The 21,953-nt window shown below is 43.4% G+C and overlaps 1 protein-coding gene across 1 annotated transcript in view; it reads left to right on the top strand.

Annotated features, from left to right (window-relative positions):
- The window catches only part of CAPN8 (calpain 8), a 194,455-nt gene that overhangs the window by 47,669 nt on the left and 124,833 nt on the right, over positions 1-21,953 (top strand). Inside the window, exons 3-5 of the mRNA XM_085612992.1 lie at positions 14,343-14,461; positions 18,768-18,901; positions 21,165-21,333. Coding sequence (XP_085469118.1) covers positions 14,343-14,461; positions 18,768-18,901; positions 21,165-21,333 — 422 coding nt within the window. The remainder of the gene's footprint in view (positions 1-14,342; positions 14,462-18,767; positions 18,902-21,164; positions 21,334-21,953) is intronic.

Raw genomic sequence — 21,953 nt, 5'->3', positions numbered from 1 at the left:
TGGAGCCAATGATGGCCCTGGGGACCGCCACCCCCCAGGGCCGGCTCCTGCAGTGTTCCGGGGTGCCCACCCCCGGGACACTGCTGTTTGCAATGACAGGGCGGGGGCCTCGCGGCTTCTGCCCTGTCATTGCAAACTGCTTTGCTTCATTGAAGCGAGAGCAGGGAAACCTGCTCTCGCTTCAATGAAGCAAAGACGATTGCTTTTCCACATGGGGAGCAGCATGTTAGCTGCTCCCCATGTGGAAAAGCAATGCCGGCTCCCGCAGAAAGCGGGAGCCGGCTGGGACCGTGGGGGGATTGGGATCCCCCACGGTCCCCAACGAGATGGCCAGGCCCCGGGGGATGGGGTCCCCGGGGCCAGTAGTGGCCCGGGAGGGGGGCGGGGCCTGAGGTGATATGTGATATGATAGAGTGTTGTAAAAAGGGGCATGGCCTCTGAACATGTCAGGGTCTCATTAGAACATCCATGATGATGGAACAGGGGTTGGTTCAACCCGTGAGTAACAGGGAGGGTGGGATGTACCCTCATGACACTTTCTTATTCTTCGTGCCGGAATGCACCAAGGTGAGTTTTGCCCCAGGTGGATCGAATCGCCAGGGTCACCCATAGACCCAGTTTTTTAATCTAGGGCCAATATCAGGAAGAAATGACCCATCTGGTTAGACACTGCTGATTATAGTCAGTACCTGCATCCGGAAGCAGGTCCAGGGCTTTGTAGATAAACACAAACAGCGCGGTAACAGTGGCCTTCATTCCCATTAGGCTAGCGATGAGCATTGGCACCCAGCACATCTAGAATGTCTCTTTCAGCAGTTAGCGTGTAGAGCATGTCTCTGATGAATGTTAGCAAAACTGGTAAGTTGTATTGAAAGCATGTCTAGCATGTCTTTATTTACAGTTAGCATGTCTAGCATGTCTTTCTTTACAGTTAGCACGTCTAGCATGTCTTTATATACAGTTAGCATGTCTAGCATGTCTTTCTTTACAGTTAGCATGTCTAGCAGGTCTTTCTTTCTAGTTAGCATGTCTAGCATGTCTTTATTTACAGTTAGCATGTCTAGCATGTCTTTGTTTATAGTTAGAATATCTAGCATGTCTTATTTACAGTTAGCCACAGTTAGCAATGTATTCATTTACAGTTAGCATGTCCAGCATGTATTTATTTACAGTTAGCATGTCCAGCATGTATTTATTTACAGTTAGCATGTCTATCATGTCTTTATTTACAATTGGCATGTCTTTATTTACATTTAGCATGTCTTCATTTACAGTTAGCGTGTCTAGCATGTCTTTCTTTATAGTTAGCATGTCTAGCATGTCTTTATTTACAATTAGCATGTCTTTGTTTATAGTTTGACTGTCTAGCATGTCTTATTAACAGTGAGCATGTCTAGCATGTATTTATTTACAGTTACCATGTCTAACATGTATTTATTCACAGTTAGCATGTCTATCATGTCTTTATTTACAATTAGCATGTCTTTATTTACATTTAGCATGTCTTTCTTTACAATTAGCATGTCTAGCATGTCTTTCTTCATAGTTAGCATGTCTAGCATGTCTTTATTTACATCTAGCATGTCTTTGTTATTGTTAGAATGTCTAGCATGTCTTATTTACAGTTAGCATGTCTAGCATGTATTTCTTTATAGTTAGCATCTCTAGCATGTCTTTATTTACAGTTAGCATGTCTAGCATGTCTTTGTTTTTAGTTAGAATCTCTAGCATGTCTTATTTACAGTTAGCATGTCTATTTACAGTTAGCATGTCTAGCATTTCTTATTTACAGTTAGCATGTCTAGCATGTCTTTATTTACAATTAGCATGTCCAGCATGTGTTATTTACAGTTAGCATGTCTAGCATGTCCTTGTTTATAGTCAGCATGTCTAGCATGCCTTTCCTTATAGTTAGCATGTCTTTATTTACAGTTAGCATGTCTAGCATGGTCGTGTTTGCAGTTAGTGTGTCTTTATTTAGAGTTAGCATGTCTATCATGTCTTTATTTACAGTTAGCATGTCTTTATTTACATTTAGATGTCTTTATTTACAGTTAGCATGTCTAGCATGTCTTTCTTTATAGTTAGCATCTCTAGCATGTCTTTATTTACAGTTAGCATGTCTAGCATGTCCTTGTTTATAGTCAGTATGTCTAGCATGTCTTTCCTTATAGTTAGCATGTCTTTATTTACAGTTAGCATGTCTAGCATGGTCGTGTTTGCAGTTAGCGTGTCTTTATTTAGAGTTAGCATGTCTATCATGTCTTCATTTACAGTTAGCATGTCTAGCATGTCTTTGTTTACAGTTAGAGTATGTAGCGTATCAGGCGCCCAACACCCATTGGGCTCACCGGGCTTCTGCTTACCACCCCCACCCCCCCCCCCCCCGTCGTGTGTGTGAGCCCGGGCTGAGACAGCTTCGCGGGCTGGCGACCGTCTATCTGCAGCCGCACCCGAGTACTTTACAGGTCTTTAAAGGCCATTTACTTGTTAATGAGGCTTGTGTTGTGTTTTCACCACTTCTTAGAGCCACTCTGCCTATGGCTGGAAGAATAAGCCCCCCCCCCCGCCCGAAATCATTTTCAGCCCCCGAAATTTGGCTCTAGTTGCCCGCCTGTAGCGTATCCCTATTGGCTGGTGGCATGTCTGACCTGGTGGTGCCTCCTCTTGTGACAGGTCATAGCAGAAATTGGAGTCCACAGGTGGGGTTCAATCTGTCCCTTCCCTTGGTACTGGTAAAATAGCATGAACCTGGCTTGACCCGGCAGTGGTTTCACCGTGATCCGGAGGCACATTATTCACATTCTAAAAACACTCTGAGGCTCAATGCAGATTTCAGGTAATTTGCAAACGGCGAGCCTGAAAGATACCGAAGCGCAGAGCGCCTCGCTCCCTCTGAATATACACAAAGAGCGCATTTTGAATGTGCCGAGCTGTATGGGAAAGGAACTCGGGCTTGGATTAGGCACAGACTTCATCATGCAAATGCAATCACAGCGTGTAAAGGGCGCCGCTCACCCTTTGTTGAATTAAGGAGTGACGCTGATAATGGTCAGCAAACATTATTTACTTCCATGAATGTTCAAAGAGCTCAGCTACACCTGAGATTGGCAGGTGTTTCAGACGCCCAATTTCTCCGCAAAACGATTTGTAATTTTGTCCAGCTTTTCAGATGACTCCGCGGAATTTAGGGCTCACTGGAAATAAAAAAAATGTAATTCAGCAACATTTAAAGTCTGAGATTTGCTCACACAACACTTGAGAAATGTACAGTATGTTAGCCTGATGGATGAACATGTTCAGTGCAAAACGTGGTCAGCCTTAAAATGTTTCTAAGTAAAACAAAATAGAGATCACAGATCAAAAAATTCAAATGTATTCACATCGGGAGTTGAATAATTTCTGATCTTGGGGAGGGTTAGCTAATTGGTGCCGTGCCATGAGGTTGGCACAGCCAGTCCGGGTTTTACAGTGAACAGGTCTTAGAACACTGGGGCTTGTAGGCCAAAACTTTTAATGGAAAAGGAGGGACTACAGGTCCCAGCATCCAAAATGTTGTTACCTAAAACACCGACCTGCTAAAGATCACCCGCATAAGGTGGGCTAATAGACAACTGTGCTGTGGGGGCCTTGGTCGTCTACTTAGTGAAGAAGTACATTGCATCATTTATAGATTTACATTCCACTTTTTTTCGTACCTACACCCCATAGCTTTCAAGTAGATTCTGAGAAAGTCACCGGAAGGGGCAGAGTGGTAAAATAAAAAGAGTCACTACTCTCTAACATCACTTTCTGTTTTTTCTTTGTTCTCTTTTAGGTTACTACTTTCTTATAGCTTTGAAGTCTGCTCAGGTACCTTCATTTCTCACATATCATAAGCTTGTTTAAGTACTCTGGAGATCGTTCAGCATGGCAGTTAGGAGAGCGATTTGTAAGCCTGGGCGTAGTTCGCTTAGTTCCGCTACACGGAACTCCTCAAAGTGCAAACAAAACTCCGCCGCACTACGCGAAGCTCCGTGAGCAGCGGAATGTGTTGGATAAATGCCAGTTCGCCATGATTTTCAGTGCCAGGTGCTTGTCCGCATTGTGCAATCATTGCGAACGGCACCATGCAAAGCGCAAATGGGTGCTGCTTCCTTTCTGCCACTCGAGTAGATTTTTACTCAAGCAGCAGCTTTTCGCAATGCGAACGGACGTTTCTCAACGCGAGCGGTCACGAGCATATGCGACCACTCGCAATGAGAAATCTCGGCGGGAGGTGAATTTTCCACGCTCGCCAACTTGATGTTGACGATCGCAAACGAGGAAAAATCTCAACGGGAGGTGGATTTTCCTCGCTCGTGCTCACTAACTTGACGTTGACGAACGTGAGCAAGGAAAAAAATTCTGCTCCGCAACACGAAATTGAGTTTTTTAGAACTCTGCGTGCTTCGGGTAACTTGTAGTGCAGAAAATTCTGCAAACTCAGCGAGTGGAGCCGAGTTCACTGCCCAGACCTAGCGATTTGAGGAGAGTGGCGGAGCAAGAGCCCGCAATGCTCTCTACTTGCTCTCTCACTCTGAAGCACATTTCATTGTGTTTCTCATAGAGAGGTCTGGAGGTGCCAAGACCCGCAACCGTTTCTTCCTATGGTGACCAGATTTTCAGAAGGAAAACCCGGGACAGACACAGACATAGACATATGACTAAATGTCCTATTAAGACATAGGAGGTCTCAGTGTTTCCTGTGTGTGTGTGAGTGCGTGCGTGCGTGTGTGTGTGTGTGGTTGTGTATTATGTAGCCAACAAATTCCTCAGGAACTTTTTTTCAGTCACCTGCACTTGATCAGTATTTGCTTGCAATCAGTACTCACAGCCAAAAGTAGCCATCGGAATACATTTGCCCTGATATATATCTAACAGAGGTTTTGGAGGCCTCTGCCCAAGATGGCTGTCAAAATCATGTAGCCCAGAAATGGCCCGTTGTAAAATCCCCTATTTTTTTAATTAAAGGTTACCATCCAAGATCAAAATTAAGTAACAACCCCAAGTAGGAAAAGATTGTCACCATGGTTAGGGACTGACCCTAATTATTACTTTCCTCCGTTCCGTCGTATGTCCGAGTTTACTAGCCCCCCCTACCCTGCCCCTCCCCACCGCCCCGCAGCACGCCATATGCGAGCCGGCACTGTACATGTTTTTGTGTTCTTGGGACCCATCACCATAAAATATGATTTTTTAATAAATTTGTAGATGAATCAAAGTTATCCGTAAAAGCAATAAAATAATCTAAAAATCGTTGAAGTCTCCTGGCTGTATGAGAAATTGAAACCGGGTCATCGGCATATAAAAACACTGGAATCGCTCCCCCACCAACTCTAGAAACATAAAGGACATTATTTGGAAGCACCCCCTCCAGACGATTAACGTACGCAATGAATTAGAATGGCGCGAGGATGCAGCCCTGGTGAACACGTTTTTTAATTAAAAGACTGAATGCATTCCCTATTAGAACCTTATCTAACCACCCCATCAGGCCATTGTGGAGGTCTCTCATAAAGGTGATAAGTGCCTGATCAACCCCCATGGACCTCTGCTTACCTCAGAGCTTGTTTCTATTAACTTTATCGAAGGCTGAGCTGAGCTCCACAATAAGCCAAATGTACCGAGCCCCCTATGGCCCGAGTGTATTTGGAATCAAAAGATATACATTTAAGTTCTTCTCTACCATGCCTCTTTTGGGCCTAAACCCATATTGTACATCAGACAGGATATAATTGGCCCAGCTGGTCAGTCTCTCCAGGATGACTCTCTCTTTGATCTTAACTTCAACATCAACTAGAGTGATTGGCCTGTAACTGGCAGAGTCTGCTCTATCTCCTTTTTCATATACAGGCACTATTACCGATCATTTCCAATCTTCTTGGAGAGGGCCTCTGATGGCTGGATTTATATGGAGAGTAATGATAGGTGCCCATAAGTCCACTAGCGACTTCAACAAATCACCCGGACCCCATTAGCTCCAGTTGCCTTGCCCATTGGCAAAGATAAAATTGCCTCTTTCACTTCCTCCCAATGGATTATAAACGTGTCAACCATGGGGTTTGGATAAGGCGAGAGCTCAGGCCACAGGCAGTCATGATGGCTGAAAAAGGGTTCACCCATGCTTGAGCAGGCCTGATCAGAAAGTTGATCTTCTTAAAAAAGGAGTGATTCTGGCCCCCTCAAAACTTAGTGCTATCCTTCAATGTACTGGATATCACCAAGTAATTTCACAATTCATTATTTAGCTGCTGTTTCCTACTTGTGAGTGAAGTTCTGTAGGCTGATCTACCCCTTTTGACCTCTGACCTATCTTGTGGTATACTTTTTAATGACATCAGGAGCTCCTTCTTAGTCCTAGGGCAATTCTTGTCAAACCATGTACAGGGCTTGGGGGGACTTGCCACTCTTGACTTGGTGAGGGCTAGATTTATATTTTCACATAGAATCAGAGGCTATAAGAATATGGGTATCCAAGGCCTCATCTAAATAGGCCCTGAAATACTCCAGAAACGTCTGTACAATATCAGTGTTAAAGACCTCAGGGATGACATTAGCTCATTTGAGTCTCCGTCCCTTATCTTTGGTCGTAACTAAGGTTTTGTAAAGGGCGCTTATGCCCAATTTCTTTTTTCCCCATAAAAACAGTAACGATCAGAGGGTTGTGATCACTATAGGGTTCCATACTGCTGAAAAACTTAGCAAAGTGGGAAAAAATACCTGGGACACAAAGATGTAATCAATAATAGATCCCGATCCAAGAGCCTTGAAAGTTGGTGCACCCTCCGCTCGCTCAACGGATCTTTTACAAAGCAAATTGACTACGTTAAAGTTTGCAGCCAGGTCATTTAGGATCTCCCCTTGAGCAGTATGCTTGACATGGACATGGTCAGAGGGATCATATAGGTAACAGTCCCTACAATGGTGAAGGTTAAAGTCCCCTGATAGAATCAACACAACGTGATGTGAGGGGCAGAAAAGATAGAAAGCATCTAGAAACGTTTCTAGTTCGATCAGAACATCTACATTCTCTTTCCCATGAATAGCATTGTAAATGTTGATACAGAGAATACTATAATGGTGATCAAAAACAGCAGGGCTCCAGGAAAAAAGAAGAATTAGAGGGAATCACTTTGGGGTTATAACTAACTTGACAAGCATCACAAGCCCCCTGCTTGCTCGACCACTTATTTTATTTATTTATTTTTATTTTATTTTTATTTTTATTTAGGGCGTTTTATATAGCGCTAGCTAGACCCGGAGGTATCAGAGCGCTTTACATAAGGAAACAGCGTGTTACTAGGTAACTGAAAAATTCACATTAATTACAGAAAAATTACAAATTCAAAACAGGAGTTATTGGCAGGATGAGTGTCAGGATTCAAAAAGAACAGGGGGAGCTGGGAGTCCATTGGAAGGAGACGGCGGCGGAGAGAAAGGCGATACATATGTCCGAAGTGCGGCTGGGTAGGTGACGCCAAAACGGTGTGTTTGAAGATGGAATGCCCTTCACACTAAAAGATACATATTCATCTAAATGTAGTTCCCATTTTGAATCCCAGGTTTCCTGCAGGTTGATAAGGTCACTGCATTTGAGAAAATTGATCAGCTCAGGGTTCCCTGATTTTCCCTGTACCTCGACATATCCCAATTCAAGACTTTCAGCACCCAGGAAGTCATACTTGAGCTAACCAGAGAGATATTAACAATTCCTGTTCCCAGTCAGTCTTGCTCATTCAACGCACTCAGGCTCATATCGATTGCTCAAATAGTTTGACTGTCTCTGTGCCTGAGGAATAGTGGGAACAAACACCTGCCTTGGACCTGAGTTAGTCTCCCTCTCCATAGGATGTTTGTAGAAAAAAAGTGGAAGCACTATAATTCTACCACGGTAGGGAATATTAAACAAGGACTCCCTCACAAAAGAACCTATTTTATGGGGATTAGCAATTTTACAAAAAAACTAAGTGGGGGAGTGAAGAGGTAGAGAAATGAACTAAGGCGGACTCATCCTCCTCAAAACTTCATAAATTAACCAAAAAGAATCCACCTCAGCTACCTTAAATAAATGTATCCTTCCTAGAGCAAAATACCTCTTAATTTGAGATAAAGGTGTGTGCCATAATGATGTATAGGGAGACACAGTGTGTTTTTAAAATAACCCTCACCTACCAAAAGGACCCTTGGTGGCATGCTTCATCGTTGGGTTCTTCCCGCCCCGCTGCGGGACGGGGCGTGCTACAACCTATGGAGACGCGGGAGCACTTAAGAGTGAGATCACTACGTGTCGTGCTAATGTCAGAGTGGAAGGGTCAGGAAAGGGACAAAGTGGTGCAGTTTAAAATATACTTGGCTATGTGGAGAAACTACTATTTAATACCTTCCCTAGCTGGTAGCGTTAAAAGAGGGGAATGGAGGTAATATGCTTCTATGGGCTACCACCTCACTAGTGAACATGTTTCAAAGCCATCCCCTTGGCTTTTTCATCAGGACCAAGTTAAGATCCCTTAACTACTCTTACGAAAATGGAATCACAATGTGACCTACTGTACAATGTAAGCAGGAGTCATGCGTAATTATAACATGTAATACTGTACCCAATAGGTATTGTTTCTTAATGATTATATAAATAATGTCATGCTATAGCCCCATGAGCTCTTCACGGGAGGAGCGCCTGTAGTCAAACAGTCTTCAAGGCTGCTCACTCATGTTATAATTACGCATGACTCTTGCTTACATTGTACAGGAGGTCACATTGTGATTCCATTTTCACATAAACTTACATTAAAAACAAGGGCTGAAGAGTTTTATTGTCACTGCAAAGTGGAGCCAGCACAGATAAGAACATTCGAGTAGGTAAGGAAGTCTGGAGAATTAGAGCAGCGTATTAGAACTTCCCACCGGCCAACGAAGTGAGAGCGTCCCCCTTTAATCCAACAAACAATCAAAATGAAAGACCGGGGGGGGGGGGGGGCGGCTGGCCCTGTCCTGCCTCTACCTGATGTTGACGGGTGCAGGACAGCCTGGGCTTTGCCAACACGCATCCCATACAGTGGAACAGCATTGGGGCAAGATCAAGACGTGGCCAGGTGCAGGGTGGTACGGGACTCGTAGTCCCCAGCAGCTTTCATTAGCTCCCCCCGGCGATGCCAGAACGTCCCCAATCTTTGATTAAAGATTTTTATACACTCTCAACATACATCCAAGAAGGAGAGGATTGCCCCAAGCATTGAGGTCCAAGCTATGTAGCTGTTGATAACCTTAAAGCATCTGCAATGGTTCCAGAAGGAGTGGTAGCTGCTCGTTACCACCTTCACTTGCGCTGAAGTCTTGGTGCCGAATATTTCTCCTCTGTCACATCATCATAGTGCATCCATACCTGGACAATCTCTGGCTCATTATCCTTACTATTCCCAGGTGAAGAGGGATATATAGGTGGTGATCCAAACTCTTGAAGATTAGTTATCTGGTGAACTCAGAGAAGTCTCATAGGCCCCCACTCAGAGTCCTAAGTACTTCGGGCGTGGTTCAGAACTAATCTGGGAAAGGTATTTCTTCCACCAGCCTGAAGAAGGTAATGGAAGAAACACTTGACCATGTTGATTTCAAAGGCTTCTGTTAAGGTACCAGTGAGAGAATGAATTCTGGTCCAAGGGGATATGGTAATCAAAGAAACATTAGGTGTTTTTATTTTCCTAGGAGATAATCTGGGATTCTCACTCCTTCATTCCTTTTTGTGATTTCTTGTAGACAATCAAGGTGTTCATCAGATATTGGGCAAGGATTTACTTGGGCAAAGAGGTCTCTTACATTCTACAAAATTGGCTTCTGACTTGGCGACTCTCATCCCAATGACTCAGAACATTGGAGATTAATTGCCCTGATGGCTAATTCCTTCTATTCTGAACAGGGGACTTGGTTTACTCTCCATCCCAGATATGAGAATCCTGACATGGGTTACCAGCATTATGGGTTGGGAGACAGTACCAGGGGTATAGCAACCTAGGGGATATGGACCCACCAAAAAAAGCTTATGTTCTCCAACTGGGAAAAACACTAATGGCTGTGTGGAAAGTTGTCCAGGTGTACTCAGATCAGGGGAGGTGATTGGATAGTCTGCTCAAACAGTGTAGTGGGGAAGGCTTATTTGAACCAAAAATATAGCACAGGACCACACATTTATATCACTTGACTCATGAAATTTGCTATTGGGTAGAAGATAAAATATCTCTCAGGGCAGTGCATGAACAGGGAAATTACAGTGCCTTAGCTGCAGATCATCTGAATCAAGCGTTCCCTTGCTCTTAGCATTTTGTCCTCAATTCCCTAGTTTTTTAAGATTAGTCTCAAGTTGGGGATGCTAAAGATAGACCATATTTGCAGACAGATTCAGTGCCCAGTTACCCCAATTTATTTCGAGGTTTTGAAGAGGGTCTTTCCTCTCCAGTTTCCTTATCTATTCAGGCTTCCAGGTGAGATTTTATGAAGCGGTCATACGTCCATCCCTGGGCCTCTTTTGACAGAACATGACAGAAATCCCATCTACCGTTTAACACATGCCATAAGGCATGTAATAAAGTGGAGAAGATATTCATCAAATTTGTGATGGAGTAACCCATCCCCCACACTCTAAATCAGGCATTTTAAAGACTAAAGCCAAGAATGTTTTTTCTTCTTGGCATCTTCTGTTGATTTTATCTAGTTTACAGAACCCACCTTTTGAACTGGGGCGGTTTCATAAATGTTCAAAGGCTTAAATGTTTTATTTTTGATTGCGATTACGATACCTACAAGAATTAGTACATCTGGCCCCTAATTCTCTAAGCGCTGGTCACAATTTGCGACCAGTATTTTTTATGACCATTGTGGAAACTTGTAAACCGACCTATGCACTAACAGGTCAATTCGCAAATGGGTCTCAATTCGACCTACCTCATGAATATTAATGAGTCAGGTTGCAAATTGCGACCCACTTGGAATGGCAGCCATCACCAGCATGGTGGCCTGCTTGGGCCAGCAAAACACCATGCCTGTGATTGTTTTTAAATAAAGCAATTTTTTAAAATACAACCTGTTTTCCTTAGAGGAAAACGGGATGCGTTTAAAAAAAATGAACAGTGTAAGTTTCATTTTTGAGGAGTAGGCGTGGTCCATTGGACCACTGCCTACTCTGAAAAAATGTTTTTCTCATCATTCACAAAGAGGAAGGGATCCTTAGGGGACCTCTTCCAGTTTGCGAATGTCTTACCACCTCCTTTGAGGTGGTGGTAGAGGATTAATGTTTTGCGACAGTTGTATGACGTTACTACGCATTCCGTTGCAACGCATGCCTTTACCACGCATGCGTTACAACTTGAATGCCTTCTCCACGCATATCCTTTACCACGAAAATGCCTTTAACACGCACATTTTTACATCGATTTTCGTTGTTAAACTATGCATGTTAATGGCATTTTCATTTTAAAGGCTATCTTCTATCACTACTAATTAACCTTTAAAATTAACCCTTATAATTTACCCCTGTGCAACACCACCCCCTCATTCCCCCTTACCTCTCTACGTTCCCTTCACTCCAAGCACTTCCTATTTGCGTTTCACGTCGTAAAGAGGAAGAGAAAGTGTCTTTCCGTTTCCTCTTATGACGCCGATTGCCTCCTCATCTTTTTTATTCAGTTTCTGAAAACGACAGAATTCAGGTGCGTTTCTTTTTTTTGGGGGGGGGGAGACCCCTCAAGCTCCGTTTTTTGTAACCCACGTTTTTTTTGTGTGGGGGGGTGACCCCCTCCACCCCCACAGCCCACCCTTTTTTTTTTTTTACCTTTAGCACACATGCCTTTACTACGTATCTCGTAGTAAAGGTATGTGTGGTAAAGGCTATTCGTTGTAACCACGCATGCGTTGTAATGCATGCGTGGTTATTGTTATGCGTGGAAACGGCCCGTTGTAGTGGCGGTTTCCCTTTTGCGACTAGAATTCTGTCACAAAACATGAATTCATACCAAAGTGATGCGGTATTTGTAAGGGACGCCCTAAACACACCCTTTCCAAATATTGAATCGGTATTGGGTTGTAAACCCAAGCTGCGATTTGGTGACTTGTTACAGAATCGCAATTTGTGGTTTGTAGAAAAGAAAATGCATTTTTGCTATCGCAAATGGCCCAATTTTGTGAATCAGGCCATTTGCGACTGCAAAAATGCTTTGTACATAAGGCTCTCTGTTCTTTGCTGCAATCAATATCTGAATATAGCTGGGACAGACTTTGGGTCCTCATTTTCTTCCAAAAACTGATTCAGCATTTGAGAGAGAAGAGATTGGTTTCCCTTCTTGGGTGCCAACCTCCTCTTCAGGTTCTGACTCACTGTTATGTCTTTTAGATGTTGTAAGGACCCGCGGCTGGCGCCATAAACAAAGGGTGGTGGGGCAGTAGGGGTCGCGCGGGTGATGTCATCATTGGGCTAGACATTTCTAATAGAAATACAATACTAAAAACAAATCTGCTTTTCCTGCTGGCCGACTCCAGAGTTGCGTCTCGTTGTGCCGCCTCTCCTCTTCCTGCCTAGTCCCAGCAGCCCCTGGGACAGACTCCCTGTCCAATCCCCAGCGCAGGCATTGGTTTGACCGGGCAGGGAAGACACCCAGCGCAGACCAGGGTGTCTGAGGGGTTTCTCCAGCCCGGCTGCTCAATGCAGTTGGTCTGGAGAAAACCTAAGTGTGCATTTGTGTGTGGTTGGCCGGAGACGGACGGCCAAACACACATGAGCACCTAGGGAGTGGAGTGCACGTAGCACTCCTCCTCCCCCTTCCATGCCTCGGCCCCGCCCCTCCCAACAGCGCTGGCTAAGAGCCGGCAAATGCGAAATAAAATGATGCAAGAACATCATTTTTTTTTACATATGCTGGCTCCGAGCCAGGCAGTGGGGCGACACTCCTCCGCCATTGCGGAGGAGCCGCGACAGGTGCCAACAGCGCTAGAGCCAGCCCTGTCAAAAGATATAGTTCACTGCACTTGGATGTGACACTAATCACCATGGCATGCACAGCAGCAGAACACCACAGCAAAGCCGAATGAGTCACAGGTCTACATAGGGCAGATCGCGTAGAGCATAGAATATTGATACCTTTGCTCACACCTGAACAGTACATGGCTGTTCAATGGGCTTTCCGCTGGTGGTCGATGCAGGGGTCTCGCTTTGATCTGGCACAGTTGAAGGCATTGCTCTCCTCAATCCTGTGCTAATTTGAAGCCTGTAGAGGGTGCAAGTTTTATGGTCTCTCTGGAGGAGCTCTGTGTGCTTTTTGCGTTCAAAGTCACTGGAAGGAGGAGGGTGTAAAAAGAAACATGTTGCAAACCAGCGGTGTACGGCTTACCCTTTGGTATCCATAGTACTTCCCTACTACCCTTGGTCTCAGGGGTTATAATGGCAGAACCCCTGTGCGCTTAGCTGTATTTTCCACTCATTGAGGGACAACTATGATGTTGCTGGTGGTGAAATTATATGCATATCAGCTACTCCTGAGTTTTGGTGAATCCACATTCATGTGCTGTAGCACATCTTGCTATTTTTATCACTGTCTTGAGCAGTGAATCTAGAGATAGACTAGTCAAATAGATTCAATTTAGGTAATTTTTGCTTAAACAATAACCTAAAAATCCATTCAGTTTCTGCTTTACTTTACTGTGTTAAGGTAAAAAATTATAAAATTCCCTGCACACCTCAGTGATAGATACAATAGTCTTACCAGTGCCACAGTCATCTTTAAACGTAATTCTTTCTTTTTTGATTTATTTTGATCATCCTAAATACATCAAATGCATTGTTTTAAATATTAATATACACCTTAACATTTTTGTGGTCTATGATGAAACCCTTCTTTAGAAATGTGTTCTATCCCTGCATAAATGTACAAAACAACATTGTGGAACATTAATGTTTATATAATGATGATTAGAAAACTGAATAGGGAGACAAAGTCAGTAATTGAAGGTTCTATGTCACCTCCTCATTATGAGCACAATTTATTCCTTCCTGAATATTTATCTACAACTGCAGAGTCCAATATAGATCCCAGAGAGCCAAATGTATACTAGGATAATTACTATGTAAATGAGTTTCATTTAGATTCATTGCATGTAAATTTGTCTTAAGAGGGTCTCCTGAAAATACTGCATAGGTCTGTCCCTATATTGTAGAACCTTCTGCTACAATGTAGATTTTAATTTGATGCACATTGACCATTGGATACTATAGGGACAAAGCACAGAATGTTTATTCTCTCCAAGTCAGTAAATTGTTAACCTCTTGTGTTTGTGCTCCGCAGGTGATTGCTGGTTCATGGCAGCCATTGCATCTCTCACCCTGGACCAGGATATACTCTCACGCGTGGTTCCTGAGAACCAGAGCTTCCAGAGGAATTATGCTGGGATATTCCACTTCCAGGTATAGATTAGCACAAAGAGCATAATTTGTAGAATGCACACGTGCACATGGACAGTTCCTTGCACGTAAAGACCTTAAGACCCAACTCATAAAACGTCCTGGATTAGCCCAGCATAGAAATCCAAGTCAAAGGTTTTCTTGTTCATGGGATAACCATGTGACTGAAGAATTTGCTGATGTCATGAGACACTTTTATTTCAGATGTTCACATCGAGCACAGAGGATAAGTATTTATTCTATCTTGGGAATTAGTGTCCAGCTTTGTTCCGGAAGGGCCGTATCTATTCCACATTTTCAGGATAACCACTTACTATTCAAATGATTCCTATTGGGAGTCATTGTATGTAAATTGATTTTGTGTCTCTCCTAAAACTTTGATTTGAATCCAACTCTTCTGCAATTACGTTGGAAACCAATAATCTAGAATAGTTCTAAAAGATCCTAAATTTGCTTATTGCGGAAAAAAAGGGAAAAAAAGGAATTCTTCTGGTGTAATAACAACTACTTAGGTTGCAAAGGCCATTAGATGAATAATTAAAATAAGAAAGACATAATGAGTCAACTCACTTTGCAGGATATTATAAGTCTTTTCTATCTCTGGTGGGCAATGCAGCTCCTAGGGAAAGTAGTAAATATGTCTCAGTTGTTGATCAACATGAGCCCTGCTTGGTGCTATCAAAATAATGAGACTATAGTCAGGATAGTTGTGGTGCTTTCAGGCTCCGGCAAGTAGTTAATTCCTGCAATGAAACAGAAAGGTATCCACATATAAAGAAGAAAAATACCCATCACCAGCGGCATCACACTCTCTCACTTCAAGGTCCGTGTCCCTCCCTTGACCATGCATGATGTCAACTCATGTAACTGTGCACAACGAATGTGAGTACAAGTAGAAATGGACTGTTTCATCAATGTGGGTCTGTGACTCATGAGATGTTATGGCAAGAGCTTCCTACTATGGAACTGGGGAACCATGTGTGAGACTTGGCGTCGGCTCAGCATCCAATGATTCTCGGGCAAATCACTTGGGCCCTAGTTACGATGGCGGTCAGATGAGCATCCGACTGCCATCGCTGCGGGATGAAGACTACCCAACATGTAGTCGGCGGCTCCACTCGCCATATTACAATCCGATCACTGTGGAGGCGGTCAGAAACATGCAGTTTACTATTGCGGCTTGTGCTGTGGTCCGGAAAAGGGCCTCAGCACAAGCAGCAATAGTAAAATGCATGTCTAAAAATATCCATGCACCGTGTGCCAGGCACCATGTGGTGCCTGGCACACGGTGCATTGATGTTTGGGGGCACCAAATTAGTCCCTCTCGTCCCATAGTGGAGGCCCACGGGTGACGGGGGCCCTGCTAGGGGCCCCCAAAGTCACTTTCCGGCAGCCTTTTCATGGCAGTCGGACTGCCATGGAAAGGCTGTCAGAAACTGACATCCTAATCCCTATGGCGGTGCCTCTGCGACCACCACCTCCATTGTAGGGATTAGACTCCGACTGCTACCCCGATAGGCTTCTTGAGCTATTGGAGGCAGCAGTCTTTCCCCCCACCCAAATTGCTCCGATGGCCCGACATTCTAATAAGGCCCCAAATCTCCCCATGCCTCGAAAAAATGAATGTGCGTTTGTGTAAAGTAACTTTCCTCTTGTAAGCACTCCAACACCATCAGGTTGAGTTCACTCTATATAAAACTGCAAAAAAACTCATCTATGAGCAACCAGCATCTAAGAAAGGGCCTTCTGTATAAATGAGACATAGCAAATACAGACAAGTTCCTGTAAGTCATCTAAATGATGGCAACTGGTAATTTCAACTGGTTCACAATTATTCTCTCAGTTCTAAAAGGGATTGCTTCCATTACTAGCCATGAACAATCCGTGGATCGCAGACAGAATGAGGCATTTATTGAAAAATTGCTAATATTGAAATCTGGATATATGGTTTTGTAATACTCGAATTGTCATTGGTATGTCGTCTTTGGTAGATGTTCCATTGCATTTGGAGGTATTCGGTGCCAGATGTTTCCTTGCAAGCAAGGAATGGTCAATGGCAGTTGCTGCATAATCACTAAAATGTGAACTTTGCAAGATGTTTCACTACCTTTTGGAGGTGATCTTTGGGAGAACATATTTTACCATTGTGAAGTAGTTTATAGTAGATGTTTCTTATCCATTGAAAAGTGGTCTTTAGTAGATATTTTCTAACTATTGAGAATTGTTCTTTGGCGGACGTTGTTTGCCATTGAGAGGTGTTTTCTTTGCAATGTTTTTAGCCACTGGGAAGTGATTTTTGGTAGATGTTTCATTGAATTTATCCATGGTCGAGTCACATTAGAGGCTGTCTTTTTTAGATGTGCTCTTGCTATTAGGAGTAGTGTTTGCTGGATGTTACTCTCAATCAGGTCTAATCTTTAGTAGATATTGTGTTGTAATTAACGTATATTGAGTGGCAGGCATATTTGCTTTGTGAAGTGATCTTTGCTAATGTAACATTGTCTTTGGTAGATTTGTCATTGGATTTTAAGGGTGGTCTTTTGGAGATGTTTTGCCAATATGAAGTGGTGTTTGGTTGAAATTTTCTATTCATTGGATTGGGTTTTTTGGCAGAAGTTTTAATCATTGGGGAGGTTGTCTTTGGTAGAAGTTCTCCATGCAGTGAGATTTGCTTGTTCGTACAAGTTTCATATCCATTGAGAGGTGAACTTTGATAGATCCTTTGGTGCATTCGGTGGCGACACTGCCAGATGTTTCTTTGACATTGAGAGATGCTGTTCGGTAGAGGAGGTTGTCCTACCATTGAGAGGTAATGGGGGTTTAGATGTTTGCTTATCTGTATTGGAGGTCTTTCACATATGCTTACTTGTATTTGAGTGGTTTACTTTGGTAGATATTCCCTTGTCATTGACAGTTGATTTTTTTAATTAGGGGGTCCAATTTCCTTGATTATTTCTTGCATTGAGTAGTGGATTTAAACAGTTGGGAGCATATTTACAAAAAAAATGTTGAAGCACGGAGCTGTGCCAAATTTGGCAGCACGATGCTCTGACATTTTGAAAACTCAGGTATGTGCTTTGTTCACAAGAATATGGTGCACCACTGTGTTTCCCCTAGTTAAGGCGCAAAGAAAACGCCCAGCGCCATTGCAGGCACACTGTCGCCATGTTGCAAGGGTGCCTGCGCTAAGGGGTCATTGTTTATGTGCAGGAAGGGACACCTTCAATCCATAATGGCAATTGGCTCTTTCTATGTGTGCTGCAGTATGCAGCACCCATGGAATGAGCAAAAAACGAGGAGAAATTATAAATCTTGCCATTCCAAGGCCTTGTATTCCATGGCAGTAGTTTTTGGCCTCAGTATTGTAAATCTGGGGCAGCGTCAAAAAGCAATGGGTGTTGCGGTGGAACGCCCACTGCAACACCCATTATATGCCCCTTTGCCACGGAGGACTGCACAGTGGCGGCTTCTCCGCTAAGGCGGAGGAACGTCGCCCCACTGCTCACAAGCAATGTAAAAGAAAAAAGAAAATGATAATAACTGAAGTTATTATCATTTTATTTGTAGTTTCATCAGGTTAGGGAAGGGCAGTGGTTGGCTTCCCTGACGTCAGGGAGGAGGACTGGTTGCTGCACTCTAAAGTGGGGATGGCGCTTTGGCCGGCCCTCTTGGGCCGGCCAAAATGTCATGCGCACTTTGCATGTTTTCCACCCAGGCTGCGTACAGCCTGGGTGAAGAACATTCTCAGGCTCCCATTCCATGTCTGAGTTCTGAACCACGGTGCTCAGACCAATCACAATGCTAAATTGTAGCATTGTGATTGGCTATGGGGACCTGGGTGCTTCCTGGAAGACGAGCGGAGGAGAAACGACATGGGAGAGATGGTGGAGAGACGCGGTGATCAGGTAAGGGAAATATGTTATTTTTTACCCTAGCCACCCCAGTACCGTAACGGCCGCCATTGGGACTGTGGCGGAAAAGGGCGTATTTACCATGTGGCATTAAGCCACGCTAAGTAGCTTAGCGCCACCTTGCAAATATGGAAAATGCTGCTACGCCACGGAGCGTCAAACAAAGTGAGCTCTAGTGGCAGTAGGGGCTTGTAAATATGCCCCATGGGTTTTTGCCACTGAGAGGTGATCTTTTATAACGGTTTCCTTTCTATTGGGACTGGGTGTCTAAAAGACTCATGCTTGAAGTTGAGAGGTGGTCATTGGTAAATGTGTCCTTGTCTTTGGAAATGTTTATTGGAAGATGTTTCTCTGAATACTGACACATGTAAATAACCAGGTTGCCTTACCTCTTTCAGTTCTGGCAGTATGGAGAGTGGGTAGACGTTGTCATTGATGATCGACTTCCCACTAAAAATGGGGAACTACTATTTGTACATTCGGCAGAAGGAAATGAATTCTGGAGTGCTCTGTTGGAGAAAGCCTATGCAAAGTAAGTATCATTTAAGATAAAAAAGAAAAACTGAAAATAAACACAACAAGGGATTACAGTGTTTCTGATACTCCCAAGAAGTGAAAGTCACACTGTAATATTGCACTTCTGGCTTCTGACCTTTGACTGAAGTACATTTGAAATGGTCTGCCTTTGAGAATTTCCTAGCATATTGGGGCATAAGTGATGAAGTTTGACTGTTCAATACCAAACCATATATAATACAGTCTCTATGAGTATAAAAGGCGCTGGGCTTCCAATATACTGTTGGTCCAGCGAACCAAGGTTCAACATGATACCGTGCACTGCATAGGAGTCCACAGAGTAGAAAATACATAGTAATGGGGCACTTTGTCTTGGACGATTCACTCAATAAGAAAGACATCCTGCCTGATTTAGGGCTAAAAATGTAGATTTAAAATCTGGTGAAGGAAACCTTGCTGTATTACTAAAATTCTGTCATGTCAACAGTGTTTTTTCCCATCACATCAAGTGTCTGTCTTTACCATGCCAATGGTAAATGTTAGATTTTCTGCTACCACATGTGGACACTGGAAGTCTATGTCCAGAGAAGATTTTCACTGCCTGCATCTTCCTGACATGCTTGGTGTTGTTACCTGGATCTTAGGGTCATGCTGTGTGCTCTTCCATGAACAATCGCTCTCATTACCATACAGTGTTGCATGGTCTCAACCCCACCACACATGCTGGTGGAATGGTTGCCTTATCCTACTTGGCCACTTCACCATCATTTCTTTTGGCGAGGACACTGCAGCATGATGGACCTGATGGTGGAGGCAGCTGATGCTCCACCAGTGGACGGTCTGTCACTATTCACCTTCATTAAGGTGGTGGTGCAGGCAGGAATTCTGTTCTTCTATGGCAGGATTCCTGCTACCACCCTCCTGACAAATAGGCTCCATATTGTTAATCATGAACTAAGAGTGGAGGCCTGTAAGACACAAATCAAACAGGTTCAAACTATTACGTTGCATTTCCTTTGACTCCATCAGGTTACAACATCCTGAAAAGCCAGGAAAACACACATAGGAGACTTATTGGAGCAGGTGTTCGCCTCTTCCAGGTGGACTTTGAGTCTGATTGGTAAAGAGCAGACCTGAGAGAGAAGGCATTATTCATATGTGAGTGATTGCTCAGCAGCGCATACATATCAGTGCATGACATTCACATTACCAATAGGGTGCACTGTCCACTCTGCACAGCAGCCCACCCTCAGGCGCATGCACAGTGTGACCTATTACAGCGAGAGTGCAGACATTCATTAGCACCTGCACCCAAAACAGGCTATTAGTGAAAGACGGACCGGCTGCTTGAAACCAGCTGATATTTATTATTGCATATGGGGCGCCAATGGAGATGTTAACGGTGTATTATTTATTTGAATTCTGGAAATAATTTAGCCCTCGGATACTACCAGTGTGTGCAGTGCAGGAACAGGTTACCTTGGCTCAAAAGTAGTGGATTGATTCTCTTACCTGACATTATGTCAAGTCTAGCTTCCTCAATGGAATTCACATTATCAGGTTCCTAGATAGCTCCTGGTTAGATTATGCAAATTCATTGCACCTGAGCGTTTCTAAGGAGCTTATCCTCAAACTACAAATACCTCAAAATGCTGGGGTCAAATAGGCAATGCAAATAACATTAGGGGATAATGTGTCAGAGGACAAAATAAAGGTAAACAGCCATTTCAACGATTTTTTTACTTCGCGATACCATTATAACGCATGCATTACCACGCATGCATTGTACATCGCGAAGTTATTACTATGCATTTTTTTAGAACGCATGGTCATTTATCACGCAGCTGCTCTGGCGAAACATCAGATTGAATTTAGGTGCCTTTCAATTCTCTCTCAGTACTCTCACGGGTGAGCTGCTGACTAACTACATCATCTAGCACTTGTTTACTTCTGTTCTATACATTTTAGTTATGGAGGCCACTGTGAGTGGTTTTGATGAAATGTAGATAAAAAGATGAAGTAACAACTGAAAATGTTTATATTTAAAGAGTGAGAACACCTGTGTGCTAGGCAGAGCATGGGGGTATTGGGGTTGGGTAGGTTTATGCTGACATGAACTAGATATGGGTTAACAGGTGTGAGAGTTGGTAATGAAGGAACAGTAGGGAGGACTCTCATCTATGTCAGATTTACCAAATAAAAAAGCTGCCCAATTTAGGATATATTTGTGATAAAGCATAAGGAGATTAAGGATCCATGGTGTTTCTGTTTTCCCACAGGTTGAATGGATCCTACGAAGCATTGTCGGGAGGCTCAACAGCTGAGGGGTTCGAGGATCTGACAGGAGGAATCTCAGAATTCTATGATTTAAAGAAAGCTCCAACTAATCTGTTTCAGATCCTACAGAAAGCCCTGAAAGCAGAGTCTTTAATTGGCTGTTCTATTGATGTGAGTCACTGCCCCTTCAATGCCCTTTCATAATCAATGATTGAATCAAAGTGATATGTTCCATGATGTTTGTGTTTTATTATAACTAGAGCTCCCAATCTAAACATGGACTCAGTTTGGTCTCAAATAGTTCCTTTTGGAAGGTGTCTTACTGGTTCCCTTGTATCCACCTGCGCTAAAGATTTGGCCACTTTGATAGATCATTCTTTTCTGAGCTCTCCTTTTCAGCCCCATACACTTGAGAGGGCTGTGCAACATTACGCCACTCTCCAAAAAGGCATCAAGCAATACTATACTGTGAGTATTTAATAAATGTCACTGTTGTACTATTATCTGCCTGGATACTCCACTGACTAACGTTGCTCCAACAACAACAAACCTGTGACTGATGATCACTGAAACACAGATGACCAAATGTAAATCTTACTGACAAAGAAAAAGATATTCTCAAAGCCAATATAACTGACTTGTGATACTGTGAGGCAGGCCTATTGGCTTAGCCAATGATTCCCCGCGCTCAGCCCCAGATGAACAAAGTGCATGCACACACATTGGCAAACTTCTTGGGATCATTTTTTAAAAGCTTAAGAGACACCATTCCAAGATGACTGTCAATCATG

This window comes from Triturus cristatus, chromosome 6, assembly GCF_964204655.1.
Source record: "Triturus cristatus chromosome 6, aTriCri1.1, whole genome shotgun sequence".
Lineage (NCBI taxonomy): Eukaryota > Metazoa > Chordata > Amphibia > Caudata > Salamandridae > Triturus > Triturus cristatus.
The sequence above is the reverse complement of the archived record's forward strand: the minus strand, read 5'-3'. Positions and strand labels throughout refer to the sequence as shown.